General features: G+C 43.9%; 1 protein-coding gene across 2 annotated transcripts in view; it reads left to right on the forward strand.

Moving 5' to 3' along the window:
- The first annotated feature begins 367 nt into the window (after positions 1-367).
- The window catches only part of RRP1B (ribosomal RNA processing 1B), a 31,794-nt gene continuing 5,309 nt past the window's right edge, over positions 368-26,852 (forward strand). Inside the window, exons 1-14 of one of the 2 annotated variants that reach the window (XM_090061578.1) lie at positions 368-556; positions 4,528-4,610; positions 5,708-5,765; positions 7,061-7,146; positions 8,229-8,290; positions 15,075-15,204; positions 16,554-16,618; positions 17,169-17,332; positions 18,322-18,413; positions 19,020-19,117; positions 20,395-20,414; positions 20,852-20,980; positions 22,897-23,621; positions 25,747-25,893. In XM_090061578.1, coding sequence (XP_089917704.1) covers positions 415-556; positions 4,528-4,610; positions 5,708-5,765; positions 7,061-7,146; positions 8,229-8,290; positions 15,075-15,204; positions 16,554-16,618; positions 17,169-17,332; positions 18,322-18,413; positions 19,020-19,117; positions 20,395-20,414; positions 20,852-20,980; positions 22,897-23,621; positions 25,747-25,893 — 2,001 coding nt within the window. In that variant the 5' untranslated portion in view covers positions 368-414. The remainder of the gene's footprint in view (positions 557-4,527; positions 4,611-5,707; positions 5,766-7,060; positions 7,147-8,228; positions 8,291-15,074; positions 15,205-16,553; positions 16,619-17,168; positions 17,333-18,321; positions 18,414-19,019; positions 19,118-20,394; positions 20,415-20,851; positions 20,981-22,896; positions 23,622-25,746; positions 25,894-26,852) is intronic. The other variant, XM_090061585.1, reaches the window with a different exon arrangement.

Consider the following 26,852-nt stretch of genomic DNA (forward strand, 5'->3'; position numbering starts at 1 on the left):
TTGTAGCTGTATTGGTCTAAAAGCAAAAGGAATCAGAACTCGTGATAGAGGTGATATCTTTTATTAGACCAACGAGATTTGTGCAAAAAAAAAAAAATTCTTACATTCAAAATTAAAGAATTTTTTTTGCACAAATCTCGTTGGTCTAATAAAAGATATCACCTCTACTACGAGTTCTGATTCCTTTTCCTGTTGGTCGTACGAGGGGGGAAATGATTGTCCAAAGATTGCCATAAGGACCGCGCCCCTAGCAAGCCGGGCCCGAGTAGGACGCGGGCTGCCGGAACCGGCAACTTGTGCGACAGAGGGCGCTTGTGACGTCATCAGGCGGCGTTCGATGGAACGCGGCGGCGGCTCCATCCGGGGCGGCCGAGTGGCAGCGGATGGGGGGCGGGGCGTGGGGGAGCAGGCACCATGGCTCCCGCCGCTGCTGCCGTGCCGCCGCCGCCCGAGATCCAGTTCGCGCAGAGACTGGCCGCCAACGAGAAGCGGGTCCGGGACCGCGCCGTGAAGAAGCTGCGAGGCTACATCAGCGTCAGGACTCAGAGCCCGGCAGGTGAGGGCGGGGGTAAGCACGTGGTGGGGGAGGCGGGCACGTGGTGCCGGGCAGCTGCCCCAGGCTGGGGTGGGGGTGCTATGGGCACCCTGGGGGTAAAGGCTGGGCATGGACGGGTAAGCGATGCGCTCTGAGAGCATCACCCGCGGGAAAGGGAGATGGCTGGGGGGGCAGGGTATAGGAGACGTGGGGCAGTGGGATCAGCTGGGATCCATCCGCACATGGGCTGTGGATAGGAGATGCTGCTGCAGCTCCTGCTGCTCAGGGGAGAGTTGGAAGCCTCTCCTGTTCTGGCCCAGACTTGGCTGAGTGGGTCGTTTTTGCTCCTGTTAAATGACCTTTCACTGAAGGAGGCCACTGTTTTTTTTCCTGTTGTAGCTGGGTAAATACGGAGGTGGCTGTTACCAGCTGCCAAGAGCAGTCTGTCTGCACTTTAACCATGTTTGTTTGGCATATGGTATATTGGGGAACCACGGGTATAGCATGTTTGCCTTCATTCTATGGAACTAAACCAGTGCAAGTGTTCCCCTGAACCCCTTCTACCTCCTGTATGCATACACCTGACAGTAGTATGACCATTTATCCGTTATATTTAGCAGTCTGTATGCCAGTGCTTCCCAAACTTTTCCTCAGCATGACCCCATTTATGGCCCCATTTCCTCAGCATGGCCCCTCACTCCCAACCCACAGCCTCCCACCCCTACAACTCCATCTGCTGATGTTGCGACTCCATTTGAGGTTGTGACCCAGAGTTTGGAAACTGCTGTTATATTATGTACTTTAACCAAAATGTTGCATGGTGCCTACAAGACTATCCATTGCCTATAGTCTACAAGAGGCCTTTTGTTAATTACTTGAAGTCATTAAAGATGAGTGATCCAGACCCCATCTAGCCACAGGGGGCTGCACATAGAGTGGGTGCTCCAAAGTTGATGATAGCTTTTGAGAGATTATAGGTTTCAGGCCCAGTTTAAATACTAAGTAGGGAATAGTGCAAGAACCAATAAGGTCTTTAGACCCAAAAGGAGATTTATTTTCGTTCCTTTTTTGTATATAGAGTAGGCAGACTTTTTTATGGTTGGAATTACAGTGAGGTTATAGTAGCACAGGTTCCTAATACAATGATGTAACTTGCCTTTAGTAACTCACTGGGGTAAACCACTGATATAGCACATTTGCCTTCGTTGTCCGGAACTAGACCAGTGCAAGATTTTCCCCCAATCCCCTCCACCCCTCGTGTACATACACCAGGCCATAGTTATGACCATTTATGTGTCTGTTGTACTTAGCAGTCAGTATGCACTTTAACCAAAATGTTGCATGGTACCTACAAGCTTATCAGTTTCCTGTTATCTAAGACAGGCCTGTTGTTATAGGATTGCTAACAGTGTGGATGTCCTGTTTGAGAACAGATCAAGTGAAGATATCTGCTGTAGGAAAAGAGTATTAGATACTGATGGCATTGCATGCAAAATGTTACGCTTATGAAATATTTTTTAGAAGGCTATGAAAGTTAATGTCCTTTTATTATGGAACAATTCCCATTGACCCATTTAAAAGATGACATCATCTGTAGTAGGCATTTTGGAGGCATCAGTCATAATTCCAGAGTTGTGTTTACAGTCAAGCTTGCTTCTTGTTGCTACTGCTGCAGAAATTATTGATTCTGGTGCAGTTAATACTGGGGTGAAACAGAGTAGAACGAGGCCCTGGAGTATGTATTCAGCCACTGACAATATCCAGGAGAGGGGAAAGCTTATTTCAGAGAAGTTGCTGAAAACCTGAAACTACTATGTTGGGATCCATGCACAGCCTAAACAGGGTAACTTATGTAAACACCCACTTTCTAGTCTTGTATGTGTTTGAACTTCAGAAGCTATGCTTAGCTAACAGGAATTGTCCTAAAGGCATATTGGCTTGATAGTCGCATTTCATTTATAGTTGTTAGGATTATTTAATATTTTCCAGGATTTAGAGAAGGCAATGAAGGTAGTTGCTCTGATACCAGCTAAAATGTAATTACCAGTATATAATAATGGTAAAAACAGCCCCTCCAACGAACAAACAAACCCTTCATCTTTTTCTCAAAACATGGTTCAGTAGTTAAACTGGATGCAGCATGAACATGTTGATCTGTAGCATGGTTCTCTTATTCTGGGCCTGACACTTTTCTGAGGGTGTGCTGTGGCACAGTAGTGAGAGCAGGGAAAATGTGCTGCAAAAATACTTGATTAGTACCAGATCTGGCCCACAGGGCAATGTCATACAGCCTGCAGGCCTTTCCACACATCCAGAAATTTGGTTGTGGGGGAGTGGTAGCAATTAACACTGTCGTTACTCTTCCTCTGCCAAATTTCTAAGCACTACATGGCATGCATGGATCCCAGCTGCACTGGCCCTATACAACAGGATCGAGCCCACCAACTGACCTGACACTGCTGATTCAGCCCACAGGACCAAAAGATCAGGCATCACTATGTATGTCTTTCATATACTAGTACATGTACATACACCTTTTTGGATGTAAGAGTGGAGTGCACCCTTAGTTTTAATCCAGAAAGAAAGTGTTCCTTGGGTATCAAAAGTTTGGGAAGCATGGATATACCAGTTTGAATGTTCTCTTTTTTCTTTTCTAGGTTAAAAATAGGACTGGGTGAGCAAGCTAAAACATTGTGATGTTTTACTGGGTACAGACTGATGCTCAGATCAAGTGTAATACCAAGGATATTACATGTGTTATATGTTAGCATCACATGCTAGTATTACATGTTTTAGCATCATAAGGATATTTTAAACCTCTTTCACCCTTCTACAATAGGTCCGATCACAGTTTTTATCGTCACTTCTAACAGATCCTAAAATATGAAGTTTTCAAAGTTGGTTTACTAATACAGTAAAAGTTCTGTTATCCAGGATCTTACAAGCTGGCATGCTCCACTAACCAGCATGCTGGCTTGTAAGATAAAGTGAAACCAGAAGTACCCATGGTGGGCACTTCCATTTTCTCTGAGGCCCCATGACTTGGGGCAAAGCAGCTTGCTCTGCTGAGCCCCCATGGCCTGGGGGCATAAAAGGCTGTGCAGGGCTGCCTCCCTGTCCCACAGGGCCCATGGGAGGGGCGGCGATGTCGGAGGAGTGGTGGAGGGATGCCCCAGATGTGGTGGGAGAAGCACCGGCTGGGGCCACTCAGTTAACTGGCATATTTTGTTATCTGGCATCCCGCATTTGCGGGGCATGCTGGATAACAGAGCTTTTACCGTACTAGGACTTGAAGAAAAGTGACATGTTGTAATTTGGAAACCCTTGAATTCTTATTACAACTGGAAGAATTTTGAATAATTCAAATAATATTAATACTGTACCTCAAGTTTAATTGTAATTACAATGCATTTGTTGTATTTAATTATATGGCTTGACAACACAAGAAGAAGCATCTGCACTGATTATAAACAGGGACTCGCATTATCTTGTATCCTACTCAGGGTATTTTTGGACCAGTAGTGAAGTGAAACTTCTATTAAAAGCATTGCTTCCTCACCTTTTTTACCCCAGGTTTTCAATTGGGCTTTCCCCACAGAATTAGATATGCTGTCATTCAAATTATTTTTTGGAATGGATACTAGAAAAAAATGCCATAGGGAATTGCACCCTATTGACAGGGGGATGAATCAGAATGACCAAACAGGGTTTTCCCATGTGTGACTTCCTCTGATACTCTATGAGCCTTGTATCATAAAGTATATGGTACAGTAACAAGTCAGAAGCTTAAAGGTATGAAACCACTGCATTAACCAGACTTTTCATAAACAAAGTAGTAGTGCTAACTTTGACTCCATTCAAAATTGGAATGTTTGCTCTGAAGGAAAGGACAAAACTGAAAGAGGGAGGATTGAAAAACGAGAAATCTGTTTTTAAGCATTTGATGGAATTGTAAGGGTTTTTGTTCATAATTTTTGGTTTTTACACTTTAGGTGGCTTCAGCCAAGAAGAACTCTTAAAAATATGGAAAGGGCTATTCTACTGTGTGTGGATGCAGGATAAACCCCTGCTACAGGTATGGAAATCAGCTTTGTGTATATAAATAGACATCCTTCAAGAATGTGCGATGAGGGCACAGCACCTTTTCTTTTTGTTCAGGGTAAAAATAACATTATAAGGACATGTGCTTATGAAGGAAATGTGGTTAAACATGAGCATGTGGGAAAATTAATTGCAGCTGAGCATCCTTGGCTAAAACATGACAGTAATACCCTTACTTCAATAGGAGCATTATTGGGCCTGAAGTTTTATGTCACTCTTCAAGTAACTCTGTTTTAGATATGTACTTTATGGAAATATATTTGCTTTAGTATAACTGGCACTGTTCATTAGCTCAGTTAATGAAGCAGGAACCCTTTGATTGAAACACATTCTGGTTTCTGAATTAAACCAGCTTAAAAGCTTGGGGGACAGGGTTCCCTCCTCTTCTGTCAGTCTAAATATCTCTGAGTCTTCATCCAGCACCAGCTTTCTTCTCTTAACATGTCTCCTGGTTTTATTTATATATTTATTTTTTCCTCCTTTTTGACAAGACTACTTTCATTGTGCTCAGCACGATGCAAACGTAAAAGATGACTTTGGTTCTTGAGCTTAAATTGCTCCATATCATAGTAACATTGATCCTTCAATGTGTTTCATACTGCTCACGCAGTCAATATCCATTATAAACAATAGAGTGCCGTTTATAATCAATGCTTGTTAGGTTTTGCACTGATTTTGTAAACTAAGATGTGTGTGCTTGCATCCTGCCTCATAACACAGTTGTATCTGCTGGAAGTCACACCTTCTATAGACCTATTGAGCTGAATAGGTCCTTAGCGTCCTTGAGGCTTCTTTTGCATTTGCATCCAAAAGACCAGATGGCAATTACACTACAATGGCAATTAAAAGAATATTTTCCAGCTCTGGGGAAATGTTGTCATATTCATGCCTACATAAGATTCTCAGTAGGGGAACACAAAATGTTGTTATCCATTTCTTCCTGCATATCTTTATTATGATGCTAACAGAGAAATTAATCAATGTTGTTTCCCTACAGGTAGGGTAGGAACATAAGTGGTGGGGTTTAAGCCTGAAACACAATGTGCTAACTCTGCCTTATTTATTTTTAAGGAGGAATTAGCAGATAATATTTCCCAACTTATCCATGTCATTCAGAACGTGGAGGCTCGTAAGTTTACTATTTTACTATTTTGTTATATTTCTTCTACCATTGTATTTGGTGGTTTTAATTAATTGTCTCAGAGTCCAGGAAAGACAGCCAAGTTTTTCTCTTCCACTATCATCCGAGATCTCTCTGTGATTTCATTATGTGAAGCAAGTGTTTTTCATGCTAATCTAATCTGCACCTGGGTTAGGGACAGAAGTTGCACATCAACCAGGATAAGTGATTGGAAACCAGTTCAAATCTGTAACACAGCAGAAGTTCAGTGCATGTAAACCTCTTTTAAAATGGCCAAACCAGTTTAAGATAAACATGAATGGACATAGTATCAAACTTAACTGATTTAGGTTAAATTGGTTTATTGAACTTCTGTCCCAGATCCCCTCCAGATTCAAGTTAACTCACCATCTCCCAGCATCCCAAGATGCTTTGCATCTCCCCTCATCCCTTCCCCTGCAAGGTGGGCAGGCTAGCCTTTGCCCAAGCTGTCTGTTCCAGCTGAGCAGAGAGACATTCTGTAGCACCTCCTGGCTTCTTGTCGGAGCCTCTGCAGGCATGTAGCTGCATTTCCAGAATCAAAAGTTTGTTCACTTGCTTATCAGTTAAATATACGCAGCTTAGACTAACCTGTGAAGACTGAATTGATTCAACCCTGGGCTTCTTGACTGTCTATACTTAGCCCTGGGGTTGTTTGTGGTGTGCCAACAAGCATGCTCTTTACCAATCTGATGATGGAAGATGGTAAGAAAAGAGATGGGTAGCAAAACAAATTTTCCTTTTCCATTGATCTGCTGGGCATTTGGGTTTTTTTGGTTTTTATTTTTTTAATTGGGTAGTGAAGGTGGTCTTCTTCAAAGCAATTGAAAAAGAAGCAAATTAAAAAAAAAAAAAAGTCCACCTCCCTTGTGAGTTTTAAAGTCCCAGTATTAAGACTGTGCTGAAACATGTTGCTGAATCAGGACCAAAAGTGTAAGTGAGTGCAGAATTATTCTCTGCTCTGGCTTGCTCAGATTGGCATTTTGTGGAAATCAGTCATTCTAACTACTTGTCGCATATCCACGTAAGATGCTTACATGTTCCCTCTGGCACAAATGTTTGAGCACCTCTCACTCTGAAATGTGGCTATTCTTCCAGTGATCTTGAGTGTGTCTTCCCAAGTTAGCGCCTTAACCGCTGGACCCATATGTTGAGGAGTGTGGCTTTTTTCATGAAATTTGAAAAGCAGTCTCCATAAGCTTCTTTCAGTAACCTAGAATATTTTGGCATTGACCACACAAATTGCTGTTCTCCTTCTGTTACAGGACACCTGTTCATTCAGACATTTTGGCAAACCATGAACCGTGAATGGAATGGGATAGACAGGCTGCGCCTTGATAAATACTACATGGTGATGATAAATTTTTGCACTTGCATTTCTTGTAGGCCCAGTTTTCATTGGCAGGACTGAGGTGGCATTGCAATGAAGAGTTGCTTTCTGCCTAAATGCTAACAAATGTAGCTAAAAACACTGTCATTCCTTTAGGATACAGTGAAGGGACATTTACGTTGAGTAGCTTATTCTCTGCCATGGTAGGTTTAGAGGGTCTTCATGCTGTGTTTATATAAGGTCTTGGCTTGCAAGTGCTCATGCCTTTACTTAGCCTGATGCCATGTGGATTTTCCTCTGACTTCAGTAGGGCATAAAGTTGAGTCTTGTAATAGCATGCTGCTGCCACACCAGTGGACACCACACTATTAAAGCACACTACTTTGAGATCTTTCTGTTGGCAATATTACATAGTTGGTTCGATTTAAAAACAAGAACAGTGTATATTACCTGTGGTAGTTAATTTTACCTCAACATATTAGAATTCCAACTACAGGAAATTCTATATTAAAACGAATTATAGGTCTGGGTAAACAAGCTCTTTGTGTTTAGAACATGCCTTCATAATGTCAGGTATTAATGGAAATGCACAATGAAATCACGTTAGCATTGTCTTTTCAAAGAGGAAGTTTAAGTGCAAAACCTGACGTTTATACAGTGATAAGCTAGAGAAATTAATTCTCCCCAAATAAGTAACACTCTTGTCTCTCAGTTAAATGTACATAAAACTTGGGCAGACTAAATGTTGCTGTGATCCATCATTTACTAGTATCTTCAGTTTGTTTGAATGTAGTGAACTGGGATTTTTTTGAGGGAAGATGCTGAGGAATTTGCACGGAGAGACGTGAGAGGGTATTTGCTGTATTTTATTTTGCATGACATGATGATGGTAAACAGTGACACTGTTTAAGCTAGAGATTGCACCACATAGTGGACAGACCTCTTATGTATACAAAAAAGGCATCTTTGCAGAAAACCCTGCTGTGTCTCATGAAGAAGCTTAACTAAAGAGACTGTCCATGTGACTGTCTCAGTAGCTATTTTATTGAGTCTTGTTTACTTAGAGAACTGAAATGTTCTACAACAATTCTTCTGCTTTGTAGCTAATCCGTAGGATTTTGAAGCAATCCTTTGAGGTACTGAAAAGAAATGGATGGGACGAGAGGTAAGTAATTTTCTAGATGTAATTGTACTGTAAAGAAATTATATAACTTGCCTAGAAATGTACATATCTAAAGTAACATGATTTTGGTATGACCTCTTCTTCTTTGGATTGCTCTTTCAGAAAATCTTTGTTCTATTTAAAACTTATTGACTGGTGCATTCTTTCTGCCCTCTAGCTAGTTATCAAGTCTAAGATGTAATAAGTAGAAACTGTTAAGATGCAAGTTTGCCTAAGGGATTAGTATAAATGTATGAGACATTGGGGGAAAGACTTAGGTCAGCGTATGTGTGTTACAGGTTGCTTGGAGCACCTGTCACTTCTAGAACTTAGGCAGGGGGGTAATTAGAGCATCACCTAACCAGAAGCCCGGGCTTGAGCCAGATAAGCCCAGGGCCTGAGTCGGTCAGGCAATCTACCCCTGAGTGCCACTGGGAGAGGAGCTCTTGGCAACAGGACTCCTGAGATGACCACTGAGCTGGGGTAAAGAGCATTGAGCCTGGGAACAGATATGTCTGGGACCAGGACTGGGTGAGCCAATAGCCTAGAGAGGGGCAGCAGAGAGCAGGGTGCCAGAAGCCCAGCTAGCAAATAGAGCAGCGTCTGAGAGGAGCAAGGCAGGCCTTGGAACAGATAGCCCTGGGGGCAGAGGCAGTGGCCCCAGAGGACTGGTGATGAGCATCACCTGGTGGTTATGGAAGGGACTGCAGGGAAGGCATTGCGGTTCCAGCTGACCCAGCGAGAGACATAGGGTCCAGAAGAATAGAGGGCCTGGGGCCCAGAGGGAGAGAGCCTGAACCCATAGAGGGGCATAGTGTGGGGACAGAGCGAACCTTGGAAGAAATAAGTTTGGGGTCCCAGGGACAGAGAGAGATGCACATGCAGAGCTTGAGCCAAGGAAGGACTACTTGGGAGAAGGTCTGGTGCCTGGTGGTGACCAAGGGGGACTAGGGTGCACTGAGGGGCGCTCCAGTGCCTTGGGGCCTGTCAGAGGGCAGAATGTGGGGCTGAAGGACTTGAGCCCAGAGAGAGGGCAGTGTGTCAGCAGCTGAGTAAAGGGCCCAGCTAGAGACTGGCAGGGCCTGGGAGCCCAGAGATCTCACATAGCTTAGGAGCAGGGTTAGGGCCTTGGAATAGATAGGCCAAAGATCAGAGGTTACAGTTGGAAACCAAGGAACCCAAGGAGCCCGTAGCCCAGGAAGGACATGAGTTAGCAAATCATTTGCAAGCCATGGGAGTAGGTATTGAGTAGGATGGAGTGCCGTGGTCATAAGAGTAAGACCGGGGTTGGGAAGCCCTGGGGTAGCCTTCCTTTCATCAGAAGTTAATAACATCAAGGTGTGTTGGGCAAGTAAAAAGGGAGAGGGCCCCAAAAGGAGCCAGGCTGGCAATGGCTGAGCAGCCACCTGGGGGCATTGCAGCCACCGCTGGGAGGAGCAGTTGCTACAATGTGTATACATTTACCCCAAAACTTTTATCATGATCATAGGAGAGTAGGGCTGGAAAGGACCTTGCAAGGTCATATAGTCCAGCTTCCTGCTTAAGGCAGGATCATCCCTGATTAAACCATCCCAGCCCAGTGTCTGTCTAACCCGCTTTGGAAAGTTTCCAAGCATGGAGATTCCACAGCTTTTCTAGGTAACCTGTTCTGCCCTTATAGTCAGAAAGTTCCTCATATTCCAACTTAAATTTCCTCTGCTGCTACTTGAGTCCATTGTTCCTAGTCCTGTTCCCTATGGCCACGGAGAAAAACCATCTCCATTGTCTCTATAATTGCCCTTCAGGTATTTGAAGACTGCTGTCAAATCCCTCCTCAGTCTTCTCTTCTTCAAGCTAAATAGCTCTAGCTTTTTTCATCTTCTCCTGGACTCCTTTTCTCCTCAGACCAGGGGCAGGCAAAGAAAGGACCTGTGGGTTGGATGCGGCCTGCAGGGCTCCTAAAAAGTTTAGAAAATTAATATTTATCTGCTCCTGGCTGCCTGTCAAAGATGACAGGAGTATGAGGCAGTAGGACCCACGGGAAACCTGCAGAGCCCAGGAACAAGACCAGCCCAGCCATACCCCACCCCCAGCCCCCTCCTATCCTGCCCCCCAACCGGAAGCCTCTGCCTGTGGCCACTTTCACTGCTTCCCTGCATGTCTGCTCCAGCACCACATGGCCCCTGGCTGCATTGCCAGAGCACAAGGCCTGTGCCAGTCCCTGGGGTTAAGAGCAGGAGGTTTATGTGTGTTCATGGTCAGATCCCACATGCCCACCCCACCATACATGTGCACCCACTCCTTCCACTGCCATACATACAGACACCCACACCCCTCCCCCCAACACATTCCCCCACAAACCTACATGTTCCCTCACCCCACACACCTATCCACCCCCCCACAAAACCCCCACCCATGTACCCAAACACCCACAGCCCCCATAAACCTATACTTACCCCTACCCCCCTCCACAATATACAAGAGTAAGACTTCATTTTAAGCTATTGTGCAATCACCTCTGTGTACACACACACACAAATGCATGTAAGTTGGGACAGAAATATTTTTTGAAATCAAATGAATGACTGTTGTAGCTGTGGGATTTTTAGAATATAATTTGGTATTTTTCTGGTTCTGGGATGGCAAAACCCCTTGCTGAAAGGATTATTTCCAGGGGCAAAGGGAGGGACTTCTGGTGGCAAAAGTCAGGGGTTGGGGGTGGGACTTCCAGTCCCAAGATGGTGACCAGGGGGTGGGGCACCTGTCAAGAGGCAAGGCTACTCATGCAGCCCTCAACATTTTTCACAACTCATTAAGCGGCCCTTTGCCCAAAATAATTGCCTGCCCCTGCCTCAGACCTACTTTGCAGGGTACCTGGCCCTCTGATTTTTTTCCCTGAGTTTGCTAAAGTCTGCTTTTCTTGATTTCAATGTCGTTATTCTTCTCTTCATCCTTCTTCCTCTTTGGATCTTGAACACTCTCATTTCCTGGTTGCTGTCACCCAAGTTAATGTTCCATCTTCACATTCTCAAGTAATTCCTCCGTATTTATGGGTAGCAAGTCAAGAAGAGCTTCCCTGCTAAGTTCGCCTCTACCGTCTGTACTAAAAAGTTATCCCAAACACACTTCAAGAATTTGCCAGACTGCTTATGCACTGCTGTTTCCCTCCCAGCAGATGACCTGACAATGAGCCTTGTCTGTAGTGACTGTCTTTTGGTAAGAGCAGCTTGTAGTTCAGTCTGTCACTATAAAATTACTTTCTTATTCCTTGGACACATCAAAGTGTTTTGTTTAAACACCTTTGCAAATGGCAACTCTTAAGTCCAGTTTCCTTATTCAATCTAGAGCTCTCATGTCCAGCCTGCAGAATAGGCCTGCTTTAACACTGACTTCAGAGCATTTAGCTTCTAATTAAACCCTTAAAAACTTTTACTGAGAGTTGAGGTGGTCTAGTGCATTTCATACCTTTTCACAGTATTAAGTACAGCTGTGTTTTGCCAGAAAACAAGAAATTCAGTGTTTAGTTTCAAATAGTGCTACCTGAATTTTGCCTTCCTTGAGCAATACTCCAACAGGCCCATAACTGGGAGGGAAAGGAGGTGTGAGACAAACAGGTGTTAGAGGTGCCTCCTAGTAGGTGAGCTCTGTTGGGTGGTCTTATACTTTTTTGCTAAACATGGCAAGTGCGTGTTGTGCATGATAAAACTGAGCCTGTTTTTATACCAACTACTTTAAAGTTGCTAAATGTTACACCCCCTCTTCTCTTGCCTTGAGAATTTCTTCCTTGATGTTGCCACTATTTATCTCTTGGTAACCCCTGAATGCTGCTGTCATGCCAGTCACCAGATGGCAGGTCAGGCCCATCGTGCACATCTGCAGGCACCTTCTACAGAACTCAGTGCTCCAGTGGGAGAGAAGTAATCCTTCCACGTAGCCATGAACCTCTCCTCTCATAATTGTGGATGGCTCTAGCAGCCTGCTATGTCATCCCCCTACCCTTCCACAGCTGGAGCATGTACAAGTAAATCCTGGGATTCAGATCTGTGGAAGAGGTCACAAGCAGCAGCATGGTTTATTCTCTGTTTTATAGTAGTCATTCTCTATTTTACTGTAGGGCTCACTTGAAAGAATTATTTTGTGTAGTAGTGCTGCTTCTAGGTTTTTGATTTGCAGGGGTGTCTTGACATTAGCTGTGTATTTCTTGGTTTTTAGAGAATAAGATGCAGGTGTGCTTGATATTTTGGAAGGGCATATGGTGAACTTAACCTTGTGTTAACAGAGTTTCCCAACGTGTGTGGTGTTCTCATGTGCCAAAGCCAGTTTTCTCTTGGATCCATTGCTTCCACAGCCATGATTACCCCAGCCACATAAAGCAATAGCTGCATATTGGTCTGCTGATAGCCTCTGCATCCTCTCCTCATCTCCCCTCAATCTGCTTGTCCAAAACATCCCCGTTGTCTTTATTCAGCCCTCCTCCCTGTGAATTGCTGGGCTTTGGCATAGGACCCACAGGTTGAGATGCTGTGGGGGAGGCTACAAGGTTTATCATAGAGAGTTAGTGCAGAGTCCCTTGGAAGGAGAGAGACAGAAATGGGAAACCCATAGATAAGAGGAGATTGGCAAAACAGAAGCCCCCTTCCTATATATTCCGCTTACTCCTTAGGCCTGTGCTGCTCTCATTTTTATTTTCTTCTAAGCAGCAGCATCAAGGAAAAGAGTCACATGGAGCCCTCTTCCTGCTGCTGCACATCTTGGGGAAGGGGAGGGGTTATTGATTCTCTCCAAGTGGCAGTGAGAAGGCAAATTGAGGAGTCTGTTCCCTTGGCTAGGTAGAGCAGCAGTGCAAAGATATATCACAGAGAGAGGGCACAGATAGATGTGCTTCCCTTTTTTAGACCCGCCTTCATCCAAAGTATGCCACTAGAGGTGCCCAGCTTGACCCAATTTAGGGATTTGAGCTGTGTCAGGTTTTCCGAGTTTCCGACCCCTTTGAAGATCATCCCTTACTTAAAGATTGTAGAGAAACTTTTAAAAATCGGGTTCTCAAGATTTAGATGATCAAGCTGGGGTTTAAGAAGGGTTTGAAGGATTTCTTGAGTAAGGAGCTCTGACTAGCACTGTGTATATGTCTCTTGGTAACTGGCTAGATCTAGGGACCAAAATTATGTAAGGAGCAGAGCCTAACCCTTTCCAGTCTCTCTAATCCTGATGCAGCTGCAACACTCCTTTTTCTCTGACTGTCCTGGTAGCCCATTCATCTTTGTCCCCTTGCTGTGCACTAAGAAGTTATACAACTGTCTTGATGAAAGGGGCAGCCCTGTACAATCTTCCCTTGACAAAAATCACTCAGTGGTGTGCTGTTCCCTGATCATGCTCTGTCCTCTCTTTCTCGGTTACTGCTTTCCCTGAAGTTAGGCCATTTCAGGTCCCCACTCTGTGTAAAGGTAGTGTCTTTGGCAGTGCTATTGAAGGAAGATCAGAATCTGCAGGGTAAATTTTAGGGCACTTATGTTCTCCCACGGAACAGAAATGTTGGGCTGTGGCAGGATCTGAAAAAGGTGCCCCTGCAGAATGGAGACAGAACAAGGAGCACTCAAAATGGAAGGTTCTCCACCTTGGGAGGAAAAATCTGCAGCATGCTTATAGGCTCGGCAGTGCTATGCTGGCTAGCATTGCGGAAGAAAGAGACTTGGGGGTCATCATTGACCACAAGATGAACATGAGCCTGCAATGCGATGCTGCAGCTAGTAAAGCGACCAAAACGCTGGCGTGCATCCATAGATACTTCTCAAGCAAATCCTGGGACATTGTTCTCCCCTTGTACTCAGCCTTGGTAAGACCGCAGCTGGAGTATTACATCCAGTTTTGGGCTCCACAATTCAAAAAGGACGTGGAGAAGCTTGAGAGAGTCCAGAGGAGAGCCACGTGCATGATCAGAGGTCAGGAAAACAGACCTTACGACGACAGGCTGAGAGCCATGGGGCTCTTTAGCCTGGAAAAGCGCAGGCTCAGGGGTAATCTGATGGCTCTCTATAAGTTTATTAGGGGTGACCACCAGTATCTGAGGGAGCGTTTGTTCACCAGAGCACCCCAAGGGATGACAAGGTCGAACGGTCCTTCAAAACAAACTCCTGCAAAACCGTTTCAGGCTGGACATAAGGAAGAATTTCTTTACTGTCCGACCCCCAAGGTCTGGAACAGCCTGCCATTGGAGGTGGTTCAAGCACCTACGTTGAACACCTTCAAGAGTAAATTGGATGCTTATCTTGCTGGGATCCTATGACCCCTACTTACTTCCTGCCCTTTAGGCAGGGGGCTGGACTCAATGAACTTCCCAGGTCCCTTCCAGCCCTAGTGTCTATGAAATCTATGAAAACAGTATCTAAGGTAGCACTGGAATTTGAGAAACTGGGTATTGCTTAGAGTCAGTGACTACAGCATGCTCTCTTGAGTTACCCAGTTTCTGGAGAGCTAACATGTTTATACTGGGGTAACTTGCATCATGATTTTGTACACTAGTGTAAATTACGCTGGGACTTGGAGATAAGTAGCTCTTCTTGCTAGGTGCTGATACAGTGCCTTCCCACTAGGTGGCAGGGGAGCAAGTCACAGCACGCTTCAGCAAATGCTATTCTGGATAGATTAAGTCTGACAACACCTAAAATAAAATTTGCAACTGGATTTCTCTGTGTGATACCTTTATTTTCCACATGCAACAAACCCACTTGTGAAATAGTGTTATGTGACACACTACTCGCAGCAAATTGATTCGCAATTAAATATATGTATCATATTTGTTTCTTTCCAGTCTAACTGAACCATTCCTGGAGCTACTAATGAAAGAAATTATGCACCCAGAGAGTAATGCACCCAGTGGAATAAGATTCCATTTTATTGACATCTATCTGGATGAACTGTCTAAAGTTGGAGCCAAAGAGGTAGAAAACTCATGATTGATGGAGCTGTGCTGTGCAAGTCTCCTCTAAAACAAATTAAATTCTTTTTAAATGTATTTCCTCTATGTTGAACTCTTTTAAGTGGCCATATTCATGTTGAAGAAGCTGCTAAAATCCTCTTTAATTCTCAGTGTTTCTCTTTGCTTTTCTCTTGACTTGGATAAGGAGCATAGATTAGCTGATTCTCGTGTCCTGGTCCTCCAGCTGTAGGCTTGAAATATAGGGAGGGGAAGTGCGTTGATTCTTGTTCTTTTTTATTTAGAAATACAGTACGAAAAGAAAAACCCAACCTTTTTTTTCCACATGTGTTAATATTAATCAGTCTCTGTTTTTTACAAAAAACTCAAGCTGGAATCCACAGGTGACCTGCCCCTTCATGCCATTATGTTGCAGAGTTTTGGAAATCTGCTTCCAAACCAGAAGTTGTCTCCACTAAGTAGAGGTGTCTGTGGTTACAGGCATGTATGTTGATTAACTGCATCAGAAGGAAAGCTTCTGATACAGAGGAAGTATCTACAATCACAGCCCTTATTTTGCAACAGTTCGTGCTCTCCCAAAATTGCATAGGACTCTCAAGGCCAAGGATTAAGATCTTCAGAGCAGTTGATAGGGCTTGGATTTCTTTTAATGAAAGATGTATGTACATCGCTTGTACCACATTGAAAAATCTCCAGCTATCCTTCTAGACGGAGCCTAGCATAGAGGTCCAGTCTTCCTGGCCAGTGCTATTGTATTGATAGGTCTGTAAGTTAAAGTTGGGTTCAGAAGACTTCCAGGTCTTAGCTGCTGCTCCACTGCAGGCTCCCTTTGTACTCTAAACAACACTTCACAAAATTAACATCTTGGACAGCCCCCTGTGTGAATGTGGTGTCCAACAAATAGCACAGCCCTTAATCAAAAACTCCAATCTTTACAAAGCCCAGACGAGGTAAATAGAATCTGCACATTAAGCGATAATACCAGACAGTGGCTTATAGATTTGGAAATTGATATCTGATGCCATATGAAATGAGATGTTCTTGTGCCAAGTTGCATGAGTTTTCTCCACCTTGCCTCTCCACCTGTGAAATGAGCTTTTAAATATTATGTAGCTTAATAGATCAGTGCTTGCAAAGCATTCTGGGTTTCTATAGCTGTTTCATCTGCAATCTGGAGGGCACTGGTCATAAATATGTTGCTAGTTGCATATGTCTATTTTAGTAGGAAAATGTACTAGAAGTTCAGGCATATCTCCTTAGAGAGATCTTCCTCGTGACTATCTACAGTGAATTAGAATAGGTATATTAAATAGCTACTGTATACCAACTCTTTTTGCTTTCTGATTTTTCCAGCTTACAGCAGATCAGAATCTCAAATTTATCGAACCTTTCTGCAAAATTGCTGCCAAATCAAAGGAGTAAGTTCAAAAGCTGGTTATTCAATTTTTTTTTCTATCTGTTTTGTTTGACATTAAGAAGTAGGAAGGCATTTCAAGTAGTGATAAACACACAGACTGAAAAAAAACCCTAAAGACTTAAGCTCACTGAGGAGGAAGGGTACTGAAAGCAATCACATGGGCAGGCATATGAAACTGAGTTAACTCCTTGCCTTCTCAGTTGTACGCAAGGTGTATTTTAATATAGGAACAGTGTCTACCTCTGTTTGTGCAGTACCTAACATAACAGAGATCTAATTCTGGTCAGATTTTCTAATTGCTTTTATCATATAAAGAAATTTAACAAGCACCAGTAAAATTTTAAATGCTAGATGAAATGCTAAATGGTGGGGATGTCTTTGAAACTGAGAAATTCCTGTTCAATGGTACACTCTTTCCTCACCCCCCCCCAAAATGCTTCTTCCTCCTCCCTCATCAAAGGTTTGTTCTTATTTTAATGTTTAATGGAAGGAAAATGGGGGCCTAATGCTGTGTTCATTTCTTCATGCCACTTCATACTCTTTTATAACAGTCGTTACATGATGCAAGCAATAGCTCGGGGTATCTTTGAAACCATTGTGGATCAGTCCCCTTTTGCCATTGAAGATCTAATGAAAGAAGTGAAAACAAACGGGGGTGGTGTTGACCTATCTGAAGAAGATGAATTGAAAGATGAAGAAGGGGTAATGGCCAAAGGTAAAGAAAATGTGATAAAAATTAACCCAGACTTGGAAAGACCAGGGTACCCAAAGAGCTAAGGTTCAAAAACCTTATTCCAGTGATTTCTCAGTCCGCATGCTCCAGCATCCTGGAATGCCTTGAGATCTTTTCATGGGTGCCATGCAGTGTTAATGCTATTAGGTGTGCAAACATCACCACAAGATAACTCAGAGATTTCAAATAGGAATTCATGTTAAAAACATTCTGACCTGCTGTGGCCTTTCTGAGTTCTTTGCAGCAAAAAATCTACTGTTCTTCTGTAGTAAAAAATCAAGTGAAAATAGAGAACTGACATTTTCTGAAGGGTGCTTGGAGTCTATCAAGATGTGCCTTGAATCTAAAAAGGTTGAGAACCACTGGTCTATACTCTTAAATTATGTCTGCCTCCAACCACCTCAGAGTATTCAGGATGGTACAAGAACAGTAAATTTTGCCTCTGCTTTTTTTTGGATGATCTCATACCCCAAAGAATCATAAACGTATAAATTACAAAAATCTCAATACTCCCTTTTTGTTCAATATGGTGCAATATTTCAGCATATGTACTGCATCAGCTGTGTGTAACTTGACATACAGGACTAGAAAAAGAACTCTTTCACTTCAGTTTTCCTTTACTGCTGGCACAGTCGTTTCCAAGACCCAGAAATAATACTACGGCCATGCAATGTACAGGAATTTTTTGTCAGATCCAAACTGCCTTGATAGACAGCTATGTATTATCCAAAATTTAAAGAGCGGGGAATGAAGGTATAGAGAATCTGTTCCCTGTCATTGTTAAAGCAAGGAAAACTACTCATGTTTCACCTCTCAGCCATCTGCCAGGTGAAGGCTGCTTCCCATTTCCGTGCACAGGGAGATGATTGGCTTTACTGCAGCCCAAGTACTCTTCTGCACTCATTGTCTTAGACTGCTTTTCCTGTTCTGGCGAACTGAGTTTTAAAATCCAGCCTTTTTCATAACAACAGACAAACATTTGTCAAGAAAATCAATACAGGACCCTGAAAAACGGGAGGACTTTTCTGAGGATGCTGATGAAGACATTGGGCCTGTTCTCCAGGTTTGTGGCTTTCCTACCTTGTGTTTTCAGGTGATGAATGCTCATAAGTAACTGTGCATCTCTTTATTACTTACTGGCTACTAAAGCCAGGGACCAGACAAAGAATGCAGCAAGCATGTCACAGTCTGGCTGTAACTATCTTCAGTTTAATAGTCTATAAATAACACATTCCTTATGAGTAAGTGACTGAAAAACAAGTCCGTGCACTAAATTCCATAGTCTCTCCTCTCCCCCACCTCCTTTCCTCTCCCTCACCCTCCACAGGAGGTAAAGTAATTCAGGCTGTAAGAGCAAAACCTTGTTCTGCTTGTCCCAGGAGCTAGTACATATCTTACTTTTGTTTTCAGTGTGAATATTAGGGTAGGAATTTGCAGAAGAGATTTCAAACTCATCCAACTCTGAGAGCCAGATTAGTGGGGGGGTGGCGGGGAAGCAGGGACACATGCAGGTATACACGGGAATAGATTTTTGACAAAGCAAAAGATATAAAGAAATCAGAAATAGAAAAAGCATATGCATCTTGAAGTATTTATAACAGCAGATGCATTGGGTCATTTGCTGTAATCAATTAACTACAGAAGCCATATTCTGTGTTGTTTTTGACAGTTTGACTATAAAGCTGTTGCCGACAAGCTCTTTGAATTGGCAAGCAGAAAAAATACCCCTGCCTGTAACAGAAAACGCCTGTACAAATTGGTCAAAAAGTAAGTTCTCTTGAGAGAGAATTTGTGTGACACTGACTTGTCTAAATAGATGTATTTTCCTTTTCTCTCTGCCCCCTTCCTAACCACATCCACAAGACTCTTAACAAAAATATGTCCATTTCGTTATTGTCTGGACCAGTATAGAATGAGATGGTTCCTTAAAATATGTGGTATATACAAGAACAAGAGCTGCTTACGGATCTAAAAAAATAGAAACAAAATGGCACTTTAAATTTGACACTCCTCCGTACCGAGCCCAGTGCATGCCCAGAAGAAGCATCATGTTAGCTGGACTGGCTCTCCCAGTGTCTGTATGGATTGGATGCTTTAGCAGGGTTTTTGTGGTGTTTTTATCTAATAGCTGATTGAATTGGCTATTAGATAAAAGCGTCAAAAAGCCCCACTGAAGTGCCTTACCTACACAGGACTGGGTCGAACTAATGCACTGCTTCTTCCAGTAATGTCTAAGGTTTTTTGGGTTTTATCACTTCTTTCATCAGCAAAGATGTCTGTCACGTGCATATATGTATGGATCTGACACTCTTCACAGAGTCCTAGGAACTAGAGCTGGACAAGGCTCTTTGTCTTGTCTGTACCTCCATGGCAGTTTAGGATTGTTGCTGACACTGCATTCTGAAGTGCTGTGTCCTGTTCCATGCAGAGTATTTTAAACTGATAATTATTCTGCATTTTCTTTTGTGGAACTTCTCTCTACTTTCTTAGTCTGTATCTGCATTGTAAGTGGATGGTGTAACTATATAACATATTTTGACAAATCTGTCTCTACCTGGCTTGGGTAACATAAGCACTGAAGCCTCAGGGGTTCAAGCTTGAGAACAGTGTACAAGCCCACCCAGGAGGGTAGAGTATGTGTTTGGCAGCTGAAACTCATATCACCATGGCTTCCCTGTTCTTTGTACCGTAGCAAGCTAAATTAAAGCTCATGCAAGTACATTTACATGTGCTGGAATGAAGCTTTCTGATGGTAGTATGGACTGCTGCTTCTTCAGGGTTTCCAAGAATGCTGCTCAGACTAGAAATGAAGGAGCAGGGTTACATCTCACGTTCTCAAAGATGTCTGCATCACTTCAAGTGCTTGGATTTCTGAAGCAAAACTCCTGGATGGAACCAGCCTTATATTTACTCCCTTCTCCCTCATTTCTTGTGCTGCCCTGTAAATGGGGACTGTCTGTAATAAATACAAGAGCTGGGAGGTGGTAACGTTTTCATTAAATACTGCTGTAACAATAATGATTTCTTTTTAACTTCTGTTTCAGATTCCAGGACCTCGCAGAAGGTGAGCATTGAGCAGTACAAAAGATATCATGAAAGGATTCATGTCATTTTGATTTACCACATGTTACAAAACTGTCTCCACATGGGGCTTTAACCTGTGTTTTAAAGGGGTCGAGTTTTGGAGGCATAACTTGCTCCACTTCACAAGGGAGGCCACATCCCTATCTCTAATTCTTTAGAATTTGGGCAGCATCATAGTACTATGGACATGAGAGGGTCATGCCTTTTTGTTTGGATTTTTTTCTCCTTAAATGAAAAACATAGTTACTTTGATTTAAAATAATGGAGAAACTGCACACTCCTGTAGTGCATTCAGTATGCTGCTGGGTGAATTGAGTAGAGATTTGGTGTTGCTTGTGGGCTACATGTTGTGAGGAAAAAACAAAACTGAGAATGGTTTTGTTTTTCAGAGGTCTCATCAGGTTTTTTGTTCAACAGGCATCTTTCCACAAGATAATTTCCCTGAGGATGTTTCTACAGATGAAGATGATGATACATTCAGCAGGGGAAGACGAAAGAGGAAAGCTGTCAAATCTGTGGAGAAAACTAAGGTGGAAAAAGCCAAAGGTACAAGGCAACGCTAAGCGAGCGAGGATGCCGCAACAGTCCCTGTGGCCGTGTCCAGACGAGTGTGGGCATACAGTATGTGGTGCTGTAGACACATCTGTGGCGCTACATATTGCACGTTTAGTTGCTCTCTGCACTGCAGTGGAACAGTGTGGAGGGGTTTTTTGGCCCCTGGATATCCCGGGGTCAAAAAAAACCTGTTGGGGGGGGGGGGGAAGAGTGGTGCGCGCACACAGGCAGCACACACTGCTCAAAACTGAAGCCGGACCAGCCAGAGCTGAGTTGTGGCTGCTTGCCAGGCTCTGCGTGGCAGAATCGTCACTTCTGCAGCCCTGGGGAGCTCCCAGGGCTCCAGGTATATTGCTGCTGGAGCCAGCCTCTCCTGCCCCATCTGAGGTAACTTGCCATGCACTAAAGCATGCGCAGCACGGATGTGCCCTGGGGACAACTAGAAGCAGCACAAAGTGTGCCACTGTTAGTTGTCCCCGGGGAACCAAATGTCCATGCCACGTGTGGACACAGTCTGTGTGGATTAGCAACCCAGTGGGAGCCAATTGATTGGGGATATACGTGTTGCAGAGAAGCTTGAGGTGAAATCCTGACCTTTCAGAAATCAGTGAGAATTTTACCATTAACTTCAGTGGATTACATCGCACGTCTATCTCCCTTGAAAGGCAGAATGGAAGGAAACTGTACTTTGCATTACCAGATCAAGAAATGCTGTTTGCTCTGAAAACGGGGGCACATCTGTCCTCTCAAAAGAAGAATGCCGGTAGAATGTGGGTGATCAGCAGGGATCCGGGTTTTCCATTTCCCACGGAAAAACAGTAAACTCTGGATTTTGCCTTTTACCAGAGGCAAACATGGATTTCTCATTTTTATCAGAGAAACCTGTGGATTTTGCCATTTTGTAATGAGCTCCCTGCAAGCTGGCAGACTTCCAGCTTGCAGGGAGCTGGAAGGAAGTGGGAGGAAGGCAGAAAGACAGGGGGCACCACATGCATAGACATGCATGTGGCACCAAGCAGCCTGCAGAGCAGCTCCAGCAGGTAAGTGGGGGAGGGGAGAGGTGGGGGATTGAGACCCCTGTAGGGAGGGAGCTGGGGCTGCTGCCCGCTGGGTGGGGCTTGGGTTCTGAGGCCGCAATGTGCAGCTGCAGGGCCCCAGCTGGGAGCAGGATGGGGCCACGAGTGCCTAGGGAAGGGGGAGGGCTGACTCCACGCCGCTGTGCACACTCCCAGCAAAGCAGGGGAGACCCACACCCCACAGATCTGTACCGGGGGCAGGCGCAGGCTGCGAGCTCAAGCTTCCGCCCTGCTTCTCTCCCCCAGGGCCTCAGCAGGGCTGGGGTGGGGGCTGTGGCAGGGCCTTTAATTTTAATCACAGATTTTGTGGTTTTTAGCAGAGAAACTGATTATATTTTTAGCAGAGAATTTGTGATTTTTTTTTTTTTTTTATCAGGGAGAACCAGGATCCCTGGTGATCAGGGGCTAAAAGGGTGGGGCAGAGGAGCTACCTATGAAAACTTACAGCTGTTCCTAGCATCTTTGCACTTAAATGGCCACGATATCTCTGAAAGTCTACCAGAACTTTCTGATAAATGAGCTGATTCTTAATAGGCTTAACAGGAGGAAGCCCTCTGAAAGACAGCACCCTGGAGGGGTGGCAAGATGCATTACCATGCAGATCAGGGACATTCACTGGGAACTATAGAGAACTCAGCAGTATGAGGAAAGACAAGCAAAGCATTCATAGGCTTGGGGATAAAAAATCCTGTACACCAAGTTTTGCTTGTACAGCTACTATCAGGCCAGTTGCCAGCAGAATAGCTTTTAGTCGGGGGCTAGGATAGCAATATTACATTTGTCTTTGCATTTCCCAATTTTAAGTTAAAATTCCCTTTTCCCATCTTACAGAGAAGGATGGAAAAGAAACATCAAGTGCAGAGGGAGAAGATGCTTTGGGACACCAGAAGAAGAGGAAGAAAAGAAAAAAGAAGAATAATCCAAGTGCTGACTCTGGCACAGCTGATGGAAGTAGTGAGGGGGGCATAAGTGATGTATTTGAGCCCACTGAACCCAATGAGGTCATCATGCCAGAAAATAGTAAGAGGAAAAAGAAAAAGAGAGAAGCAAATGAGATGGACATTGGAACAATCAGCACTGGAGAGGACAATGATAAGTGTGCACAGGATGCTGTTACTGGCATAGTGCAGAATAAAAAAAGACTGAGGAAAAAGGCTCCCAAATTACTGATGCTTCATGGAACATCAGTACATGAAAATGGAGTTAATGCCAGTGCCCTGGAGGATACCAGCCCCTGTGCCACCGTAACTCCCAAACTGGAGAAAAAAAAAATGGGAGTGGTCTTAATGAATAGAAATGGTTTATCTCAGCAGGTTGTAATGAAACCAGAAGAGGAGAGCTTGCTAAATAACTTCACAGGCAAAGAGGACTCAGAATCCATAATGCCCAAAAAGGTCAAATTGAAGAAAAAAGCAAAGTTGGGTAGCTTGGAAGGGATTAGGGCCTCGAACCAGAAAAAGGCAGCCCTGAGAAAGAAGAGGAAGATAAAAGAGGTGTTAAACTCTGTGGAAACCAATGGAGTTCTTGAGACTGCTTGCAAGAAAAGCAAAGCAAGTGTAAGCAGACAAGTCGGATTCTCTCCCCCTCCCACCCTCGCTTCCCCCCACACTGCTGCCAGGCCCATTAGTTTTCAGCTGTCTGGTCTTAAGGGATACTTTCTTGTATTTATTTAAATGTTCCTTTTCAAGGCAAGTGCCAATATATATCTTCTGGGGACAATCTCATGATGCATATTTATCCTCTTTCATTACCTGGACACAGCTGCAGTCAGGGTGGTGATCTTCACTGAAGTCAGTGCTTCCAAGATTACTTCTATGAATGGGTTAAATTCTCAGAAAGGGAATCCATTGTTCCCAGGCCTGTGCTGAGGTTATTTTGGGCTGGAAGTGTTCTTACTGATGCAAGTTCTTTTATAGACTGATTACTCTCTGACTGGTGGGCCTTTGCTTTGGTGATGAATAGAGGTGGTCTGGGCTTATTGGTAGTGCCTTCATAATGTGCTCATAACTACCACTGAAAAACATGCTCCCACCCCCTTGCTCCCCACTCAGTGCTCACCAAAGCCCAGAAATGAGATGGAGCAGCCAGTATAGCATAGCCTTGGGTCTACCCCGCAGATATACTCCCAGGATAAAGATTTCTGAGACATGCTAGGTACATTCTCAGCAACACATTGAATTAGTGGTACTGTCTGATATCTCAGGTTTGGTACATGCAGAGCAAGAGCAAATGGGTGGATCACGCTGCTAAATAACATTCCTGTGTTCACTGCATAGCCAGTGTAGACATGCCCTTGGAGGGAGGAGGATGTCTGCTAGGATATCTTGGTTGTTCCCCTCCTGCAGTTTTGTGGGGGTGTTTTGGATGTGCAGATATTCACTAGAATTGTTTCAGGGTGGAGGATTGTTGGTGGGGGGGTTTTGTTTGGGGGTTTTGTTTTGTTTTGTTTTTTTGTTTTTGTCCCTTTCCTCCCTCTCAGTCTACCCATTCATATCCTAGTGACTTTGGTCCATTTTATGCTCTTTGATTATATCTCATATCCATGCAGTTTAAAAGAAGCTTGCATAAACATTACTAGAAAAACATTTTGTTCTGTTGGTCTACCTGACAAGCTAGGCTCTTGCTTCAGTGTCCCCAATACATAAATTGTCTTTTTCTAGTATTGGAGAGATGACAAAATAAGTAACCTTTTTAAAATTTTTTTTTGAAGTCTGTATTATCAAGTTCTTACTGCTGCTTTCTTTTGATGAAGAAGCTCACTTGAATCTCTAGTGCAAGGGTTCCCAAACTTTTTCTTATTGTGTACCCCCCTTCCAGGTTTACCAGCTGTCCATATACCCCTACCACCATAAGTTTTATTTTAACCCCTTAAATATCAATTATTATAATGAAAACTAAATCTGCCATTACTTAATTTCTCCTGTGTACCCCCAAGAGATGTTGTGTGCCCCTAGGGGTACACGTACCACAGTTGGGGAATCCCTGTTCTAGTGGATCTGATGCTAGTGCCCCACAGAGCTGTCACCAAAAATGTAAAGCTTTTTTTGCCTCTGCCATCTAGCCTGATATTGCTTAACATGCCTCTGAGGAGAAGGCAGCAACTTAGTGGCTGGTGATCTCTAAGAGGGACTGGTTTTCATTCCTGTTCTTTTTCAGGCTAAAAAAATGTGTTTGGGATATGCCCTCCGTAGGAAAGAACAGTGTGTTTGTATTGCTCAGCGGTAACCCTTTTCTGTCTGACCAAAGGAGCAGAGTTCAGTGGTTGCTGAAAAAGCGATCCTGCACACTTCTTGACTGTAGCAGATGTGTCAATCTAAGCAGCCCTCAGTTGGATATGGAAGGTGGTAGAGAAACCTTGTAGTTATGAAAAATGATGGCATTACCTCAAATTTGACAGTGCAGACATGGCTCTTAACAGTTTGATCACCTCCATTCTTGATATTTAACTTTTGATGTAAGCCCTGAGCCACCTTTGAACAGATACAAAATACTTCAAAATGTAGCACGCTTGGAGGTAAGGAAACAAATATAAACTGGGAACTAACAGGCAACCACCAGTTAGCTTTCAGTTGAAACAGTATTTAAACTTGGCCACCAGTGACAGGACCACTGCGCTGTCCATCCGTCAGGTGGCTCTTGCCCTTTCCTCCCAAGCTGATTTTTTTCACCCTCCTTTCCCAGGACATTGGTGGCACTCTGTCTCCACTGAAGAAGAAGAAAGCAAAGACAGGAAATGACTTTGTGAAATTTGAAAAAACAACTTTACCAAAGCCAGTGTTCTTCAGGAAAGCCAAAGGCAGTATCTCCTCTACCAGGGCATCCCTGCAGGTAATGTGTCTTGATTGGATATTCCAGAACAAGCGGTTTGCTTGTAGCGTGGTTTACAGAGCTCGGAGAGGCACTTCGTTGCTACCTGCATTCAAAAAGCTGAGGGGCAATTTGCTGAGGGGACTTAGGCCCCAGTGCATGATAGTTTCGTCTGAATTAAAATGGCTCAGCACATCAAGATATTTTGGGATCCCCATTTCTAGGGGTTGTGTCTGAGTCCATGGAGAAGGCAGTTCCAGTCTGCTCTATCGTATCCAGATGAGTTGTGGCCCAGAGGCTCCTAACAAATACTTAGCACTGTATATGTTGATAGAAATTTTGGCTCCACAGACGAGAGGAAAACAGACATGTTGGAGCCACTCAGTAGTCAGTGATGTAATTGCCCAGGGGGATTTAAGTGTTGTTTCAAGGGGAGTCTTCTCCAGTGCACACAAAAGAGAAACTGTTATAGCTAGCATTTTGACAACTTTGACAGCATCATTTCATAGTTTGTATGGACTCAAGACTACCAGCCATCTGAGTTTAATAGGATTTTAATCCCTTACCCCTGGCAACAGCTGTCCCCACCGCTGGCTGGCCTGCAGCTCTGTTCTCTGGCAAGTAGTCATGGAGCTCCCCACTCTCTCCCCCCTTTCTCCTTTTCCCTTGGAAAGGAGTAAAAGGAAGGAGGGGGAACACTGTGGGATGCAAAGGGAGCAAGTGATCCCCTGTAATACTATATGTAGATGTTCAGAAGTTGTATATAGTGCTACAGATCACGTGTTTCAAACAGGAACATTTTTATAGCATTTGCACCATTTTTGGGGTGCTAGAGGCAGGTTGTACATCAGAGGTGGGCAATTATTTCGAGCGGAGGGCTGCTTACTGAGTTTTGGCAAGCCATCAAAGGCTGCATAACAGGCAGCCAGAGGCAGATGAATGTTGATTTTCTAAATTTTTTAGGGACCCAACGGGACAGA

Source organism: Crocodylus siamensis, chromosome 1, assembly GCF_052110815.1.
Source record: "Crocodylus siamensis isolate JL-2025a chromosome 1, ASM5211081v1, whole genome shotgun sequence".
Taxonomy (NCBI): domain Eukaryota; kingdom Metazoa; phylum Chordata; order Crocodylia; family Crocodylidae; genus Crocodylus; species Crocodylus siamensis.